Source organism: Melanotaenia boesemani, chromosome 16, assembly GCF_017639745.1.
Source record: "Melanotaenia boesemani isolate fMelBoe1 chromosome 16, fMelBoe1.pri, whole genome shotgun sequence".
NCBI lineage: Eukaryota > Metazoa > Chordata > Actinopteri > Atheriniformes > Melanotaeniidae > Melanotaenia > Melanotaenia boesemani.
In genome coordinates, this window is record NC_055697.1 from 20,762,588 (window position 1) to 20,782,667 (window position 20,080).

The 20,080-nt window shown below is 39.6% G+C and overlaps 1 protein-coding gene and 1 long non-coding RNA gene across 2 annotated transcripts; both read right to left on the bottom strand.

The window, feature by feature from the left end:
• Nucleotides 1-340: 340 nt before the first annotated feature.
• zranb1b (zinc finger, RAN-binding domain containing 1b) lies at nt 341-19,958 on the bottom strand. Its single transcript, XM_042011021.1, has 10 exons — nt 19,537-19,958; nt 16,806-17,854; nt 10,948-11,135; nt 8,908-9,061; nt 7,944-8,015; nt 6,485-6,683; nt 4,165-4,285; nt 3,667-3,796; nt 2,040-2,269; nt 341-1,920 (listed from the first exon to the last, which is right to left on the bottom strand). The coding sequence occupies exons 2-10, from the start codon at nt 17,761-17,763 to the stop codon at nt 1,702-1,704; spliced, it is 2,271 nt and encodes a 756-aa protein (XP_041866955.1). The 5' UTR covers nt 17,764-17,854; nt 19,537-19,958; the 3' UTR covers nt 341-1,701.
• On the bottom strand, nt 14,545-16,435 carry LOC121656046. Its single transcript, XR_006013365.1, has 2 exons — nt 16,289-16,435; nt 14,545-15,046 (listed from the first exon to the last, which is right to left on the bottom strand). It is a non-coding gene; the product is annotated as an uncharacterized LOC121656046 (long non-coding RNA).
• Nucleotides 19,959-20,080: the final 122 nt, after the last annotated feature.

A 20,080-nucleotide genomic window follows, 5' to 3' on the forward strand; every position in this document is an offset into this window, starting at 1 on the left:
CTTTGCAGTTACTGTATTTATATTAATTTACAACACAAAGAATAGACAGGGAACTGTTTTATTTGGACATTCAAAAAGGGTTTCCTTTATTTTTTTTCCCCCCATTTTTGCCTGTTCTTTGCATTACACTCCGTTTAGTGAAGTCAGGCCCAAATCCACAAACCACTATAGTCACAACTGCAACTATTGCATAAATACAAAGCAACATATAAGTGATGCTCAAAACATGTAGGACATGAATGAAACACGAAAGAGGTTACAGTACGCAATGGCAGGAAATAAGAAAATGCAAACAATCACAGCAAAATAAAAACAGGGTCGACAACTCTATTTTTTTTTCCTTTTTATTGTCAGCTTTGGTTTTAAATGTTGTAATTTTTCACAACAACTTTGATTAAAAATATGGGTAGACGACAAACAGGCTTCAGAGAGGAGGTGAACTGACTTGTACCACAAGGGTGAGCTCGACAACAAATGCTTTAAGGAACGAAGGGACAAACAGGAAGTAGACGACAAGAGTTTAGACAAGTGTGACTGGGGGTTTCACTCTGACATTTATTAAATGTGTCTTGCTGTTGCCTACTCAACCACCCAAATTAAAAGCACCAGAGTTTAAGCATCCAGACGAGGTACTAAATTCCATGCAACAAGTAAACTTTCCACTGATGTTCATGTTGGTTCTTTTCTTGCAGCAACAGTGTTTCTGTGCACCGTGTCTTCATTGAGATTTGAGTAAATAATTAAAACCACACACACAAAAACAGAAAAATATACAGAAAGCTCTAATTAGCTCAAATAAGTTTCAAAACAATAAATATGCAGAATAAATTCAAAGACAAAAAAAAACAAACAAAAAAGAAACGCATGCATGCACACACACACACACCTTCTCAGTTCAGTCAGTCTGTAAAAAGAACCAAATATCCAACATGAATGTTAGTGTGCTAAACCTTAGTGAGTAGTGAAGGGTAAATCTCCCTTTTTAAAGAGCTTCATATACGATCTTAATTCAAGCAATGATACTGTATTTGTAAAGAAATGTTTTAATAAATGTGCAGTGCTTAGTAATAAGGATTAAAGTTTATTATTACACAGTCTCTGGTTTTCTGAAGATTATATTTATTGGCTTTTTTCCTGCCTTTTAAAAAACAAAACAATGCTAAACAAGCCAACTGGAAAAACTTCAAAAGATCAAATTGGAAGTGTGCTTTTGTCAGTGCCCACACTGAACAGATATAAAGTGTTGATTTGATTCAATGCTGGTATATTTCCTTTAACTCTTTTTCTGAACAACCACATGCATTTACATCTATGGATAATGTTTTTTTTTTTTTTTTAAATCTCTTTACATTTGAAACTCAAAACAAATCAAAGGGCCATTTGCACTCATAAACCTTTATTCTCTCTCCAATTCTCTGTCAGCCTCTGGTTGGTCAGAGTGTAGGTGTAGGTCTTTGTAAGAGTCCTGCATGTGCCAGTGGCGCAGCCATGTTTTTCTTGTCAGTGTTGGTGGAGAGGTGGGGGGGGGGGGGGCTTGTGGTTCCCTGTCCTCTGCTGAAGGCTTTCACAGTTTGTCCGTGTCAGGAAAGCAAAACAAAACAAAGAAAAAGCAAAATGAAACCTAATAAAAAAAATGTAAGAAAGAAAGTATAAGGAGGAGTCCCGCCCCCCTGCGGACCAACTCCCTCAGCTTCAGTTTTGTCACTCATCATCATCGTCTTCCTCCTCTTCGCCGTCAGACAAGGAGGCACAGGGACGGATCTGCCGGTAGCCGTCCAGCCACTTCTCCATCATTTGGGTGACGAGCGGGTGGTTGCGACGGCGGGAGCTTTTCTGAAGGGCCACCAGAACGCCGCCCTCTGTCACGCAGCAGTCCAGCCACTCCCGCAGGAGCTTCTCCTGCTGCTCCTCATTCCCCATCTGAAGGAGAGGAGGAAATCATCATATACTCTCAGTCACAGTGTCTCTTAAAGAAAGGAAATCTCATGTTACAATTAACAAGCTTCACAAAAACTACAGCTGCAGCGGGGGTGCCTTACTTCCTGTGCCGAGAGGAAGTGAATATGAAGCAGCTTCCTCTCGCTGTCCACCAGCGGCAGGAACGTGACCGTCACATCGTCGTCTGTGTTGAGGTTGGCACCCGCACCGCGATTGTCGAAGCCGTCGTTCTCCATGGCCACCAGCGCTGAGAAGTGGCCCCGTGTGTAGCCCAGAGCGATCGGGCTCTTCCAGCAGAAACTCTGTTCCCACAAAAGGGGTAAGTACACACCTGCAGGAGGAAAGGAACACATGCAGGGAACTGTTATCATTTTCAGAAAAATATATATTTTAACTTTATAAAAATCAAAATCATTAAAGCAAGGGAAGTAAAGGGAAGAAATGTTGAAGGTCCACAGCTCAATATACCATAATAAAAGTAGAAAAAGAGAGCAGCCTCGCTTCAATTATTTATTTTAATGCTGCTATCTCAAGAGTTGATTACTCAGTCATCTCAGTTGGAGAAAGCTTGTTTCTGCATGATAAGTTAATTATCTCATCATCTAAAAACTATCACAGTTACATCCAGTTGTGTTTATTCCTGTTTCTGGCTGTAATCTTGCAGTAATTCAAGAAAAACAACTATCAGCCTCCGGCAACATACATAGCTTTATTTCACCTGCTTCATTATTACTGGGTGTGTGTTTCTACACTGCATACAAAAGTACAACCAACAAATGCGGCATAAAAAAAACACTGAACATAGCAGAAGGGGCAGCGTTTACATATATCTTAATGCCAAGTCAATAACAGGCCTATTGTTTGAAAATCGGTGCATTGTGTTTTTAATTTACATTTTACTCAGTGTTCCTTTCTTTTAGAATTAAGCTTGAATGAGTAACACATTAAGTTCAACGCTTCAAGAAAAGGACTTGTGGCGACTCTTACACAAAACAATGCAGAAAACTCAAAGAAAGCAGCTCTCACACCCTGTGAATATCTTTATGGCACCATGATTTAGATATTTCTGTTCAGCTACTCTCCCAGTAACCACTGTTTTTACTGGGTTCACTTGGTCATCATGTTAACTGGACACTCTCCTCAGCAGTTGTTCCTATAGGCACACATAAGCACAGCCCCTGTGTGTTTTACATTGAGTCCTGGCAACAGTAAATCACTGATTCATCAGGCAAGCTTTACCACAAGCAGTTGGCCCTCAAAGAGCACTTTCATCATCCCCTGCACAGCATCACTCAGGGAGCAAATTGATTCCAGACTGTTTTTACTGCTGGTGGTGAAGGTGGACCCTGCTTTGAACACTTCCAGGGTTGTTTGACTTGTGATTTTGATGGTTTACATGTATTCTGCTTCATCCACATTTAACATTTTCCTGCATTATAATACCATTTTGAATGTGCTCTTGCAACAGTCTGATTTGTTGTTTGTGTTATTTTGAGTCACACAGTGCAAAAATAAATGCGCAAGACTGATAGATGCTGTGAATAGCAATTGCTGATGGATCAGAGGGGCAGTTATGTCTGCTATGTCAGCTATGCAGACACATGTAGGCTGCAGCTATTTCACAAAGGAAGTCTAGTTCTTCAGCACCCACTGGTATGGAGCTTCACTCAAAAATGATCAATATTTCACCAAAACAGCATCAGCTTAAAGAGTTGGCAAATAGCTCACCTTGAAAACGGGTGTACCCGAGTGTTTCACCACGGAAACTTTTGTAATACTTCACTCCATAGACGATAATAGGCCTACGAAGTATGTGTGCAAGAACGAAAATGTGGGTCTGCTCCAAGCTGGATCCTGGCTGTAGAATGAAAAACACAAAAAGGGTTAGAACTATTAGAGGCAAAAGCTGGTGAAAATACAAAGAGTGGATTCCTGAATGTTGCCAAGTTGCTCCAGCATACTCCTCTAACATGAAAAACACACAACTAAAGAACTTTCACACCCAGATATAATAAAAACACACCCAAATACTTAGTCACTGAGGTCACACATAACGGTGCTGATGACAGACAGGATGCACTTTCCTAGGGCATTACAGCGAACATACACCACAGTAAGAGCAGTAAAACTTCTTGCATAATTCATGCATCATTAGCGTGTTACATTTAAAGCACAAGAGGCTTCTGTCTTCTGTGCTAATGAGTGTTTGCTTTCATGCAAGTGTACCTGGCTAGCAAGGGATAGGATGAAAGCCCAGTCTTCCTGCCACTGCTCCTCTCGAAGGGAGAAGTGCAGCCCGAAGCTCTGGGAATACCAAGACTCCCACTCCTTCCAGCGTGTATAAAACCTGTGCAAACACACACATACAAACTGCTTAGCCCTTGACATTATTTGACCTGTGTGCAGAAAGGCGTGTGACTGCTATTGACTACATTCCTCCTTCCTCTGTTACAGTCTAGGTTGGCAATAGCTCATTATGTCTAAGTGGTCTTTTTCTCTCCGAAAACCACAGTTTGTTACAAACAGACATGAGTCACAGTGGGCTGGCATATTCATGTGAAATCAGGCTCAGTCCTACACTGAAAAATGTTTTGTTGTTCCCTCAGTTGGAGATTTGAGCTTCAGTGTGGGGAAGAATTTATGTGCAGAGTTCAACACTTAAAAATGTGGTTTCAATTTTCATCTGCCCATAATAAAAATTTTGAAGCCAAATGTGAGTCTGCATGCAATTTAGATGTATGTGGAAATTTAAAGCCTCCACTGTGCATCCTGAGAACTGCTTTTTCTGTGTAAAGTTTTAGAATAAGGAACATTAGGTTTCAATTTATTCTGGACTTCTTGGTGTGGAAGAAGAAGCAGGAGTAATTTTAAGAACATAATTTGTTTATTGTGGAAGAAACTATATAAGATAAAACTTATGTCTAATTTTTTCAATGGACTTAAATGTCTCTGGGCCCTCATTTATCAACCTTACACAAACAATGTTTGAAAGATTATAAACTTTAAAAACAGTGATCATGTTGTTTGTTGCTTAAAGCGAAGCCAACCAAATGTCACTAATATTCACTCAGCTCATTCAAGTAAAGTTAACATTCATTTCTATCTGGCATTTCATGCATGAGGGAACATAATGGAATTTACACAAATATATCCAAAATATTCATTTGGAGTACACTCATAAAAGTGCAGAAGATAAATATTCGACAGTGCATTTAAACAATATACGGTGATGAAAAAAGAAAGTCAGCTCAGTGATGGTTGGAAAATATATGATCTGTGTGCTACACCAGTGGCCGAAAGCCCACTTGGATGTACTGGGCAGATCAGCATGTTCTCTAAGGACACTTTCACTACTAGATTAAAAAATTATTAACAACAACAACAAACAATTAACGCCTAAGTTTTCATATTTCTGTCTGTCACTGGTGTCTTTTGTAAGGTTTGTCTCTAATAAGGCTACACAGCTGTTTATATGTAAAAATAAATAATAATAATGTCATTTTTTTATTTGTGGAAATGAAGAACGGATGTGGACGTTGCAATGCAAGTGATACCAGCAAAACTTTCTATATGCATGAAACCATGGTCAGAGCTGTACAAGCTCTAAGTGCAAACATCTGAGGCTAAGCATGGTTGATAAATGAGAGCTGGATTTAAATGGTTTCAGAGCTTCAAAGATTATTCATCTAAGGTAAAATGTGTGTTTTTTAAAACCATTCTAAAACCAAAATAAAATCCTCACATTTCCATGTGTCACAACTCTGTATGAGCTGGTTATGATTAATTTGGACTTAGGAGTGCAACTGTATGTGTATTTGCCTTCATTAGCGCAACACAAACAAAACACTGGTCAACTTTCCTGATAGTCATCATAATGATGGCTAAACTTCAGCTGACCTAGTGACACTTGCACTATGTATTATGTAGTTTTTATTTTAATGACATTATAACCTCTTTTATTGTTTGATACTTATATATGTTTTAATTTAAATGAGAAAATGTAGTCTGCTTTAATAAAATTTTATCAAAACGCAAGAAATGAGAATTTTGGGTATATATCCCAATCTCTAAACATGTCCTCTTGCCATATAATGTTAAATGAAAACAACCTGAAACTTGTGAATTTTACAGAATCAAGTTTCAGAAGTTTCTGCATCCTCGAACCAGGAAGTAAAAATAAACCCTTTTACTCTTCAATTTATGTGCAAAAATAAATGCCAAAAAGATAAACATGGATGATTTATAAATGCGTCATAACTGGAGTCTAATACTTCGGTTTTCAACATGCAGTGTACTAACGAAACTGTTTGCAGAGTCAACAGTTCAATGATTAAAAAACAAAAACAAAAGAATAGTCTCTCCTTGTTTTCCAAAACTAAGCACCACTGTACTGATAAAGAGTGGTGCATTATATCATTCAGTCTACTCAACACAGTTTGAATATGCACAGGATTGGATGCAAATTAGCTCCTCTGTTCAAAGGTTGTGTTTTATAGGACTATTATACAATAATCTTTTCTATTACAGCTCAGTGTGAAGGCCTCACCAGTGGGAGCAGTCGTGTAAACTGTCGTGGAGGGTCTTGCGGAGCACAGAGTCTTTGTCATAGATGCCCCATGTAGCCTGCAGCACAGAGTCAAGGAGGCAATCGCCAGCTGTGCGGTTCCACAGAGCATACAGTCGACTGTCTAACCTTGTTCCGAGCTCCAGGGACCAGTTGATGATTGGAGACTCTTCTTCGAGTTCTGAATAAGATAGATGGAAAGGTTAAGTGCTGAAACCTTTAATGGTATTGATTATTTACCCACAGAGGGACTGTGTAGCAGCAAGAAATGCACAATATATTTTGACAACTGCATATGTTATCAATAGCCCTGCCTTAGTATGGCTATTGATAAGCTACAGATTACATTTAATGAGCTGCAGGTTTTTCTGTGTATCCTGAAGTTCAAAGAAAACCAAATAATTGGTATTTTCTAGGGGTCACTCTTAGCTCACATTCTCTGCTGTTACCTTATGTGAAGACAACATTAATAAAGATTTATGTTAGAAATACTTGGGCATCTTGGTGGACAATAAGCTCTCATTTAGACTGCATATCAAGCACTTGATAGAAGAAACTAAGAATTAGGGTTTTAATATCAAAATAAGTCTTATTATAAATTTACTGTTAGTAAAAGACTTTTACAGGCAACATTTTTAGTGTTTTAGACTATGATGACACTATTTATATACATTTGTGCTCAGTTGCCTTGACTCTGTTTATCAGTGCTTCCTGCATTTTATCTCTAAAATCATTTAACTGAAATCTGTAAATCCTACTCTTAACGATAAGTTTGTGTTTTCACTCAATTTTATCATTTTATTGTGTGCTGGGTTTTATATGTGCTGACTACTATAGTGTGCCTTCTTGACACACCACAGAATGTACTAAATTGTCTTTGCATGTCCAGGTAAACAGGTTTAAAGCAATGTCAGATGGTCTTGTAATAATCCTTTGACCCCCCCCAAAAAAATCTGTCTACTTTCAGTTCTTACAAACACACCCAGAAAAGTTTTTGAGGCTGAAATAAAGAGTTCTGTTCTGTCTGAACTTCACAGAATTTATTAGATTTGGGTGATTTAACAAGATACATAACACAGCCTTTTCTATGGGTTTAGATCTGCCTTTGTGTTTGTCGGATGAACAAAGGTGCAATCATTCAGTAGGGATCAAAGAAAATCCTGAAACCTAATTAGGCTGATTAGCACAGATGCAACTGGTGCAAACAATAAAGAGAGACTGCCTGGCAGATTGACAAGTAGGCCAGTAAGAACTGTGATGGCAAGAGCGGAAATACAAGTAATACAAGCCTGCCAGCTCTGGGCAGCCTCCCTGATATAGTACACTGGTTGTAAAAGGGCTCCCTCTGTTTCCCAAACAACCAAACCGTTATTGGATCTGGTTTCTCTCTTATAGATTGAAAGCAAGTGCACTGATACATAGAGCTCAGATTGTGATTTACCTTTTTGCACATCTCGGTCCAGAATTTCATCAAACAATTTTTCCTGAACTGCTGGAGGCAGGTCCTCAATATCTGGAAAAAATAAAAATAAATAAATAAAGAGGTGGCGTGACTAACAGCAATTAAAATATAGAGAAGACAAAATTATTTGAATGTTATTTGCTGGAGGCATTCTTGTCTTCCATATCTACTGTAACACATAACGGCAATGACAGACAGTCTGTCTGTCTTGACTCTGTTCAAATCAAGCCACCATGTTTTGTTTTCTCCACCACAGCCAACGGCTTACACTGTATGTTCTGACCTCTCATCAACACAGAAGTGTATTATTTAGCTAAGATAAATGAATGCATTGACTTTGTGGAACTGAACAAAATGAGTTTCTATAGTGGCCACATGCCAAAGTCCACATTGTCCTGAATATAAGGCCAATCAAAACTCCTCAGCTCAGCTTAGTTTCAGTAACAAACTAAGCCATAACAGCCATACAATGCAATTAATCAGAAATAAGTGCAAGCAACAATACTAAAAAGCAACACTGGAAAAAATGCAAAATATAGCTTTACTAAGAATGGGGAAAATGCACAGCTGGCAGGCTGGTATATTCAGTACACAAGAACAATACTGAAACAGAGAGCCAGAGGTAGCCTCCGTGTTCTGGCAGTTGGAAATGGACAACCGTGGCATTATATCCCTGCAGCACTCAAACAACAAGCAATTTCATATGCCACAAGTAAACAAAACAGGCATTCTAATACACACTTGGAAAGCCACAGGGAATAGCTAGATAATGTGTTTATTCAGCTGAAGACTTATAAGTTCCCCTTGTTCTAGCAGGACATTTTGTCAGCCTCTGGAATTCATGTAATGTTATTCATGAATGTGCCTGTGCCACCTATTGTCTATATCTGGTTGTTAAGGAAAGTGAACTCATATTTTTGGTTATATGAACTGAACTGCAGACCTGCAGGCAGGGTGAAAGTGACTAGGTCAGTGAGGAAGTAGCAGGTGAAGTCTCCCTTCCGCTGGTGAAGAGAAGCTGCAACCTCCCGACGGATCTGCTCTGTCAGCTCGGGACAAACCATGGCTGGAATACACTTGGCCGCCTGCTGGGACACCTGGAGAGAGAAGAGGATAAAGGGATGGAAAAAGTATCCAAAAAGATTATAAGAGACAAAGACTGAGAACCGAGCCAGAGCATTTCTAATAACAGCTAATAACAGGTGAAGTGTGTATACAGATAATCTGAGATCACAGTGCTGACAACAAAGGAACTGCAATCAACTTCAGCACATGCACACTGCAGACGGACACTGCAGACAGACACACTGCAGACGTACACACTGCAGACGGACACACTGCAGACAGACACTGCAGACGTACACACTGGAGACGGACACACTTCAGACAGACACTGCAGACGTACACACTGCAGACGGACACGCTGCAGACGGACACTGCAGACAGACACTGCAGACGTACACACTGGAGACGGACACACTGCAGACAGACACTGCAGACGTACACACTGCAGACGGACACACTGCAGACGGACACTGCATGCAGGCACACTGCAGACGGACACACTGCAGACAGACATTCAGAAGAACTGATGCTGAACAGATGCACCAGAAAAAAACCATTTTTAGCAAAATACTGAATACAAACCACTAACAACATACAGTAATTATACTAGTAGAGGCAATTTATAGGAACAGACAGCAATGCTGGTACATTATTTTATGCTTTGTGCACAAGGAGTGTTCCACTCACTACTGTCTCTACAAAAACACTCTGTTTGAATCCCACACATCACTGCCACAGATATAGCTACTTTTCAGACCCCTTCAGCAACTTATTTTTCTAAGAACAATCTTAGCATCTTTTTGAAAAGGTCACCAGCATTGCTCTGTGAGGATGTAAAATGGTAAATGGGCCGTATTTATATAGTGCTTTACTGTACCTGGAATTACATCACATACATCACATTCGCCCAGTCACACACACATTCACACACTGATGGAGGAAGCTGCCATGCAACCTCAACCACTCAACCACGCTCAACCACGACCCATCAGGAGCAAATAGGGGTTCGGTGTCTTGCCCAAGGACACCTCGACATGAACTCTACTTTGCCGAGGATCGAACCGGCAACCCTCAGGTTACAAGACGACCGCTCTACCTTGCTGAGCCACCCCGCCCCATGTAGTTACATGAGCTGTGTGATCCAGCGAGTGATGAGTAGCAGACAGGTGAGCTGGAGCAGGTGCATGACAAAAACATCGCAGCAGTCACTGCACACCAGCTGACAAGACATTGATAACAGAAAAAAACAAGACATTCTGCCATTTGTGACTTTCTGTCTGAGTTATCGTTTTTGTAAATATAGTTAAAATGTCTTTTTTCATCTTTTGACAACAAAAATAGTAAATATGTAAATGACAGCACCTTTGTTGGAAGTTTGACTATTGAATATGTGTGTGGGGAGTAAAAGAAAACATGTAAAAAGAGCTTTATGGGATGAGATCATAATTATGCTAATTAATGAGTGACAGCACCTTGTGATATTTGGCAACTTTTTAAAAGCACTTTGGCACTATTACAGGAAAAATAGTTTGCAAAAATGCTGCCTGGAGCCTTTTCAATCAGAAGTCCTCCAATTCTTATAATTAGACATAATACATGTATTTGTACATAAAATATTGTAGAAATTGTTATATAAAGAGAGCCTTGCATATTTAGATTAATCTGATAAAAAAAACTGCACACACTGATCAGTCAAATCCATTTTTCTTATAAAGCTTGACTTTTTTTTTTATAGAGGTAGAAGATTTACTGAGAAGAGGATCTGTTGCATATTCATTTTGTCTATGATCTCCTGATGCCTGCAGTCATGTGTTTAAGCTAGTGTTTGATTAGAGTGTAAACAAAACTAAAAAAGCTGATACTTGAGGCCAGGTTAAATCTGGAAAAAGGTAACAATGTCTTGCTTGTCTCAACTAACCTCAGTGAGTAACACCGCCAGCATGTCCTGCCTCTGGAAACGGATGGCTAAGTGAACCAGAGTGAAGCCGTCATCGAAGGCTGAGGGCCGATTTAAAAGCCGCACCTCGTCTGATGTCAGCTGTCGTGCTATGTCGCCTCCAGATGACTTGTAAGCTTCCACAGCTGCCAGGTCGCCTTCAACAACACCTTTCAGACAAAAAATCGGAAGGAAAAGGTCATATTATTAAAAAGTGTTTCATAATGGGACACTGTAGACACAATACTTCAACTTAGCTCTTAACCTTATAAGTAGAATAAAGGAGTTTATTCAGGAGGTCAATTTTTTTTGTATCATGAAGCTTAAATGCCTGAACTTTGAGGGCAGAAACTGGCAACCTCATCCTGATTTGGTGCAAAGGCTACAAGAAAAATTTGAGAACACCTTGTGTTGAGAACAATGTGTGCTCTAGCAAAATGTATGAAATGCAGGAGATCAGAATGTATTTTATCTCTGTGGCAGCTGTAACAGCTCTGAGACTTGACTGACTTTGAAGTCAGAAAGAAAAAAACAACAGGGGGCTACAATGTAATCTGTCAGTTGTTTTTCTCCTTCAGATCTTAGCATGAGAGTTGAGCGATGTGTTGGATCAAACACATGCAGGTGTTTGCTTTTCTTGTACTTTCTTTTGGCACAAAGCACAAATATTACTGGCTGATGGAAACTATCTGTATCAACCCAGACACACACCCCCTAATGCTGAGCTGACCGGCCCACAGAAGCAGAAAAACATATGACACTGTACAGCATAAAAAAAAAACTTACACATCAGCTTTAAAGATTGAGTGAACTCCCAATTAAACTATGCTCTTAAACACATTGTTAATAGGATTATTTAGTCCAATGTGATACTCAGACATGAACTACTTCAGTTCTGTGTTTTAATGCGAGAAAAAGGGTGGGCAGTGTGTATGTGTGTGTAGTAGTGAATAGGGATGTCACGATTATTTAATTTTACAATTAAACACAGTATTAAACGCTATGATTATCAACTGTAAAGATCCCTCAAAATCGTCACTTTATATAAAATATTATGTATGTATTATATCGGCGCAACTTCCGCGTGGAACAGAAACAACGTTACACCACTTCTGCGTGATTCCACTTGTGTTGCTTTGTTTTGGTTCTCGTGAGGGTTGCAGAAGAGGCTGTCTGAGTGGGACACTACGGCAAAGAGTTTTTCCCTCCAAGCAGATTAAGACAAGTTTGTTGGACTTTTTAATTTTGTTTTTGAGTTAAAGAAAAAAGACGACCAATGTGTCATTATGAAGGACGGCTCACGAGCCTGTAAAATGTTACAGAGAAAGAAGGAAAAACATGGATACCACCTGGATAACCAGCAGCTTTTTATGCTACAGCAAAGGTAAATGCACAATAGTTGGCTAAATGACTAATATTTATTTAATGTAACACTGAAGTGAAATGTCATTTGCTTTTTTGTAATTATGTCTGACTGGGGTTGGTCTTACAGCCTTAACGTGAGGCGTTCAACAGCATTCACTGAACATGACCTTAAAGTCTACAGATGAGAAAAAACTAGTTTGGTTAAATGGCGCTAATGTTTATCTAATGTAACATTAGAATAAAACTGTATTGTGTCATTTGTTATTTTGTAATTATGTATGACTCAGGTTGGTCTTACAGCGTAATGCGATGTGTTCACTGAACGTTACGCTATACAGATGAGAAAAAGAAACTAAATACGTCTTTTGTGATGGATAGATTCACTGTTCAAACATAATCAACCTTACATAAGGTCTGTGGCCTTTATTCATTGGTGTGAAATAGTCACAGTCCGTAGAAGAAACAGCATTTAATTCCGATATACAGTCTTATTTACTTTCACTATTGTAGTATTATTATGTACCAAACAAATGATGGCTACTCTGCTAAAGGACAGCTGGAAGTCAATGCCAGCTGGATGTTTTTCCCGTGTTTCTAAACTCTACTCAGGTTAAAAAGAAAGTTTAAAACCATTTTATATAACAAGGTTTACAAAAAGAAGCCTTCCACATCCAGGTAGAGGACCAGAAGCCATTTCCATCTGAGAAAAATCCAGAGTTAATGTGTAGTATTTATTTATTCTTTACACAGGAGATGTAGCTGGAATGAGACTTTTTAGTTAATTTACTTTGTTGTTATTTCATTTTTTTCTTTTCATAAAGATAAAAAAATAAAATATAATAATAGATATAAGAACCAAGTTTTTAGGAGATTTTACACATTATAGTTCTGGGAAATGGATTTAAACATAATAATCATGGTAAACATAAAATCGTGATTAATTCTTTGACAATATTGGTATCAAGAAAATTTGTAATCGTGACATCCGTAGTAGTGAACAATGAAGAATTACCCCAAGAGGCTAGATAATGGACATATTTTAAGCCCAGCTCCTAATATGAGGCAAAAGCACACTAATAAAAGTTGCCTTCAAGGGAAACTGGACTGTGGACTGCTGTGTTATCAGTTCAGCCCCAAAGGAAGTCTCTAGCACTGCAACCACATTGGCAGCAGAGTGAATTTATGCTGTGTTTCAGAGGAGTAAACTATTTGGACAAGTGCGATGTCATATTATCATGACAAAACAAATCAAATATCAAAGGGGAACCTACTTTCAATGCCTCACAGCTATCCAAACATACTCTTCCCATTTCTAGCATGTACAGTAAATGCCAGTGTGGTACCCTCTCGTACATTTGACAGCATCAAACACTGTTGAGCTTTTGTTCTCACGTCAAAGGACCACACACAATGCTCAGCTGCATGATCCGTGTGCGAGTGTAAGCTAGAGAGACATGGAGTGGGTGGAAGGACCCGCTGTTCCATGTGGAACTGGCTGGCGCTGACATAGGCGAGGACAGAAACTACACAATAGCAACGCAGTGCGATAGAGAAGGACTGTAACCACTTTCCACAAAATACTCCATTAGTGTGGGCGTGCCTGTAGCCCTGCATTCAGTACTGTACTCATAATCTTTTGCTGAACACAAAAGGTGCTAATATACAAACAGATATACATTAAAGATGGACTGATGAGAAAGTATGGATCAGGCTAAGTGATTCTGTTCTTCCTCCTCCACACAGTACACTCCGTTTCAATAATCTGGACATTAGTCTGAACATGAGCAACAGTTTTAAATATTGGTTCTTTAAAGTAGGTTCAACTTGCTAATCCAGCCACTTGCCGAGTGTGAGGCATTGCCAGGCCTCAGATCTATTTTATTTTCCAAGCTCATGGTGGCAGTAGCCAATAAAAAGTGTGTCAGAGCAATCATGTCAATTAAGACTGTATTTTTCCACACATCTGTAAAATTTTCAATTAGTGATACTCATATGCAGAAACTACAAGAAACCTGCACTAGATATATGTTTAAGAAAATGATAGCTGACTAGATCTGACACATTTTTTGCAGATGGTTTTTACAGCCTCTGAAATTACATGAAATATGTTTGCATAAAGTCATTATTTTTCTGTTTCTAGGTACAATAAGTAAATGACATTAGTAAAGTTTGATTTTAACTGCGTTCTGAATTAAATGTGACATTTTTTTTTTGTCTTTTTCACTTTTGGAAACTCAACCCCAATTATTAATAACACCTTAAAGAAAGTAGGACACAGGTTTGTTTGGGGTTTGCACATTTCCTGTATGTTCCCAGGAGCTTCCTTTGGCCATGCTGCTGTTTCCTTCGACATTCCTATATGGGAATACTCTTGATTTCAAAGAGCATGTATGTGTTCATAAATTTGTTTCATCCCTGATACTGATGCAGTCTATTACTTTACTTTGCTAGGTAATTATTTCCAATGGATTGACTTGTATGGACACAGTTATTATTAATTGGAATGATGTGGATGTGTTTTAATTGGATCACACTGAAATGATTATGCCTATAAAGTGGCTTGAGATGACTTTGTTATGATTTGCGGCTATACAAACAACACTGAATTTAACTGAAATACATGTGAAGGAGCTCTTAAGAGGTGAGGCTAGGAACATTTGGGGGATCCTGATGCTGGTCTAAAGACAGCTTTACGGTCATGTGAAATGTTTGACAACTTAAATATGGAACAGTGGACGAATGAAGTTGTGGCTGATAAAGCTCACTACCCAGCCACCATACATTTCAGTAACATTACCTGGGTTTAGGAAGTTCTAGAGTCAAAGGTCTATGGTCAAGCACACTGCTTCTCTCTCTTTTTTTTTTTTTTTTTTTTTTTTACCTAGCACATGCCGTTTTAGTGCAGCTTTTTATTTATTTATTTTAAATGTGCATTTGTCCAAAACTGATAGTAAAGGTCATTTGGTTTGACCTCACTCTGAGTAGTGATTTAAGATTTATGCATCAACTCTTAAAACACTTTAGCTGTGCAATGGTTATTCTTTATCAAAGCATGGTATTCGGTTTAGCCTTGAAAGCTGAAAAGATGCTTGAATTTTCCCCATTAATTCTTTCTGGTCTGTTAACCCTAACCATGAATTTTTGATCTGTCTTGATTTTATAGCCAGAACCTGTAACCAGCCACAAGGTGGGAAGTCCGACTGAGCCTAACTAAGGTCAAAGACAAACAAACTAATGGCTATGATGCTTACTTATTAATATATGTTCTTTAACAGTAAACAATACCAACACCAAACACAGATGATAATAAGCAGATAAATAAGATAAGATCTTCACCAGCGTTCCAAAAATCTTTCTCATGTTAGAAGTGATTGAGAATATATTTTTGTCATAAATAGGCTAATTTAATTGCAAGTTCATGTTTTTGGGGTGCAGTTATTTAGGTAGAATTTTCTGCCTGCATGAAAAATCCAACTATTTAAAAAAGTAAAACAAAAATAAATAAAATATAATAAAAGCTAACATGGCCTAACTGAAAGTGTGCAGTGACAGATAATGAACTGCATTATCTGTGCATACCTTCTTTGTGTGCACAGAAAGTTATGTTGATTGCCCAGTAGTTTACGCTACTCCTACATTTCTTTATACAAGTAGTAAGCAAAATTTTCTTTTATCTAACTGGGTTTCTTAGACAAAACTGTACAAACACTTTTATTTAGTTCCTTTCATGGGCCAGTTTCTTACACTTCAAAACAAAATACTACCAAACAGATTTTGCGTTCTTTTATGCAATTAGGTATTCCATGAGTATATTATGCTGTGAGGCGGGACACACACATCAGTGGACACACAGTGACTAGCAAATGAATACCATTTGTCTAAAACTGGATTGCACTTCCTCTGATAAACGATTGTGGGACATTTTCAATCTGATAAGGAGCACTAACATTTGAAATACCATTCTCACTGGATGGGATTTACCATGACAGGGACAAGACAGACAAACATATGGGACTACAAGATGTCACGTGTAGTAAGAGACTAAATATAACACAGAATCACTATCTATCAAGAAGAAAGGAGAAACGGATTTGAGGTTTAAAAACTTTTTGTCCTAATGTCAAATGTAAGCGACAAACTGAGTGTTGTGAGAGAGGAAAAAAAACAATCACTAGTTACCTTTAAATTGTTCATCATCCCTCTCTCCAACTGCTCTAACCCGTGTACAGTGTGGGTGGTCGATGGATAACTGCGTGGGGAAGTTTTTACTGGCTCAGTGCAGAGGCATTTTAAGCATATACACAATGTCAGCATCAGTAGGATGCAAATCAGGATCATCTGGATAGAGCTATATAACCTGGATTCTAACCAAATACCCTGAAGATTGTAAACTGATTCTGTTGATTCATTGCCCTCCTTTGAAACAGCACACGTTGACTATATTTCTGTAAAAATAATATATATTTAAAACTTACCAACACATGCATTGAGGAACAGCCAATCCGTCCTTCTCATTCTGTTCTTAATTTGCTTAAGCTTTTTGAAATCCACCTCGAGCTCCTCTTTGCTCCCAATCCCAGCCCCTGATGCTAGTTCAATCCTTTGAAAGTCCATGTTAACTTCTGATTCCCGTTTTGCAGTTGGAGGTGACCTCCGCTGGCTACTGCTACAACCCCCCACAACACCTCCCACACCTCCAACTCCCTGCCCAGCCACACCCCTCCTGTTGTCCCTGTCCTGTTCATTAACTTTTGAGGACGGTTGTTGGCTCCCAGGCTCTGATGCCAGTTCGATGGATTCAGCTAGCAAACTGTTGGGCCTGGGATGATCACACACAACACACTTGAGGGCCTTGGCCCAGTTCTCATAAGTGCAGGCAGTGCAGGTCCAGTGCTGTGCATTAGTGTTGAGCCTGTTGCGGTCGTTATATTCCTCACAAGAGTCTGTAGTGGTGGGCGGAGAAGCCGGGCGACATCCAGAGCCTGAGGTCTGGGGTGACTCCGTGGGACTGCGTGGCTGCTGGATTTGTCCTTGATGAGTTGCATGCTGTCCATGCTGCTGTTGTTGAGCCTGTTGCCTCTGACACAAGCACTGGGTACAACGGATAGCACGAGGCCAGTTCAAGTAGGTACACATGTGGCATGACCACTTGCTACTAGTCTCAGGTACATCGGAAATGCGAACACGGGGTCGGGCACTTGAGTCTGGGCAAATGAGCAAGCTGGATCCCCCCTGAGATGGACTGTTGCTGAGGCCTGCGGGGTCCCACTGATGCAGACTGGCATCCAGTGCAGGACTGCTCTTAAAGGGCTCCTCAGTAATGATGGCACCCCTGCTGGGCCTCTGAGCGCGGCACATGGTGCACTTGATGGCTGACGGCCAGTTCTCGTATGTGCAGTATTCACAAGCCCACTTGGCAACCAGCTCGGTCATCGTCACACCGCCACTGAAGGAGGCTTCCTGCCGTTCAGAGGGACTGTCAGCTCGGCAGATCCACTCTCCAGGAGATCACACAGAAAGCACACTAGGGTAAAAGAAAATAATAATAATAAGCGGAGCATTTTAGCATATTTTTAACATTATACAAAATAAATACTTTGTATTAAATACACTACATAAAAAACCAAACCAAGATTTCTTTAGCCCGGAGGAAAAAACAAAAAAAACAAGCAAAACCTATGCAACTTCAGCTTTACATCTGTCTAATACTGCACCCACAAACAAACAAAACATCTCTATTATAGCCTTTTGCTGCACTTGCACACTTTTACTACCATCAGTACTATCAGTTCTTGACCTGGCACCAAGTTGTTAAAAAAAAAAAACAAGAGGGACACAGCAAAGTGCAGTAGTAAAGCTGCACACTGGAGTACAGCACTGATCCTTTATGATTCTACTCAGGTCTGGCACTAACTTTAAACACATACAGTGAGTTACATATACAAGGCAGGCAACTGTGCCCTACAACTGAGCTGGGTAACAAGAGACAAGGACAGATGAAACCTGACGCGCAGCAGGGAAGCGCGTGACTGGGTAAGACACTTAAGCACTGAAATTATGGATGGATTATGAGACATTGGCCCCCAAGCACAGACACGTAGAGGACCCCCACCTTTTAGAGGAGCCAGATACCCAGAGTGAAAGAGATGTCAAATGTCTTAAAAGACATTTTGTACATCTTTGAAGCAAAGCTACATCCCTGTATAGTTACCCTATATCTCTCTGCAGCCCTGTTTTAGCTATTCACATCTGTTATTGTTTTGACCTTTTATTGTTTATTTGCATCTCTTTGTAGCTACTTCATGTTTCTATTATCATTTATCTTTATGCGTGTATTTTGTACTTATAAATTTGTAATTTTTGTGTCTGTTCGTATTAATATTTTAGTTTTTTTTTTGTTTATGTAGCCATTAATCAAATACTTCCATTACTTCTTTTTTATGCATGTTTTATATTTTATTTATGTCACTTCGTCCTTCTTGATGTATTTTGTCTGGGACATTTATAGGGTAAATCTTAGGGAGCCCTGACTATTTGGGACCCTTGGCTTGTGCCCAGCTGGCCCTTTCAATAATCTATCTTTGACCTCAATTGATTTCGCCCCAATGTCTTTTATTACCTGCATATGCACCTGAATTATCCAAACCAAATGATTCCTTGTGACATCCTCGACATTACCAATAAGAGGCAAACAGCCGAAAGTTAGCTCACAGCTCTGAAGGGAGTAACGCTACAGTGTTTACACCACGCCTCTAAGTTTACCAAAACACCGTGTGAAATTCTACAAATTTGAAATGGCATTTAGAGCTGCGTGATCAGTAACATTTTTTTTTCCAAAACTGAATGACTACTTAAGTAGCTGAAGTTCTGGAGCAGTCAGTTAACCAATTTGATCGTAACTAGCATTTTGCTGATACTTTCGGCTAAAAAAAACAATGAAGTTTTCATTTAATAAAGCAGTCGGCTGGTATAAACAACGGGGGGCAGTTTACTAACAAACTACCAACTGCCAGTGTATCGACTGTTAAACTCACGGAGGGATCTGGCTGGTAGTTGTTTTACATGACAACCAACCGTTCGTTCGGTTTTCAGCCAGGAATTATAGCCAAGCTAGCAGGCTGCCCGCTAACATTACGGGATTATGTTTTACCCGTAACCATCTGAGAGGCCCTTATCAACTGTACAAGAAAGCCGTGTGACCCTCACCTTTGCTTTGCTGTGCTTACACTCTTTAGTCCCCTGGCGCAGCCAAAACAAATGGAGCTTCCCACTGATCGGAGAAACCCACTCCAGTCCGAACTCAGGTTCCTCTCACTTGAACGCCGTTAGCCGCATATTTACTTCTTTGGGGCGCCGTTTTCCTGGCAGTGTAAGATCCATCCGTACACATCACCGAACAAGAAGTCCCCCCACCCCCCCAGTCCCGTCGCTCGAACATTAGTTTCGACACTTTAAATCATTTTAATCCATTTCCCAAATACCAGACTGACGGGCTTTAATGGCGGCACAGGGGGAGGGAAGCTTCCGAAGCAGGGCTGCAAAACATACACTACAAGGGAAAGCAAAGGGCTCCGCTCTGAGCCGTGTTACAGTCAGAGGCTGGATCAGGATTTACCACCTGAATCTGCAGAATAAACTGATTGGACAGTGCAAAAGGATACACAAAAATTAACCTATCAGATTCTACGTCTCTTATTCCAACATTAAAAGGCTGTGAACGCAAAACAGACAACTACAGCAACGTTATGGG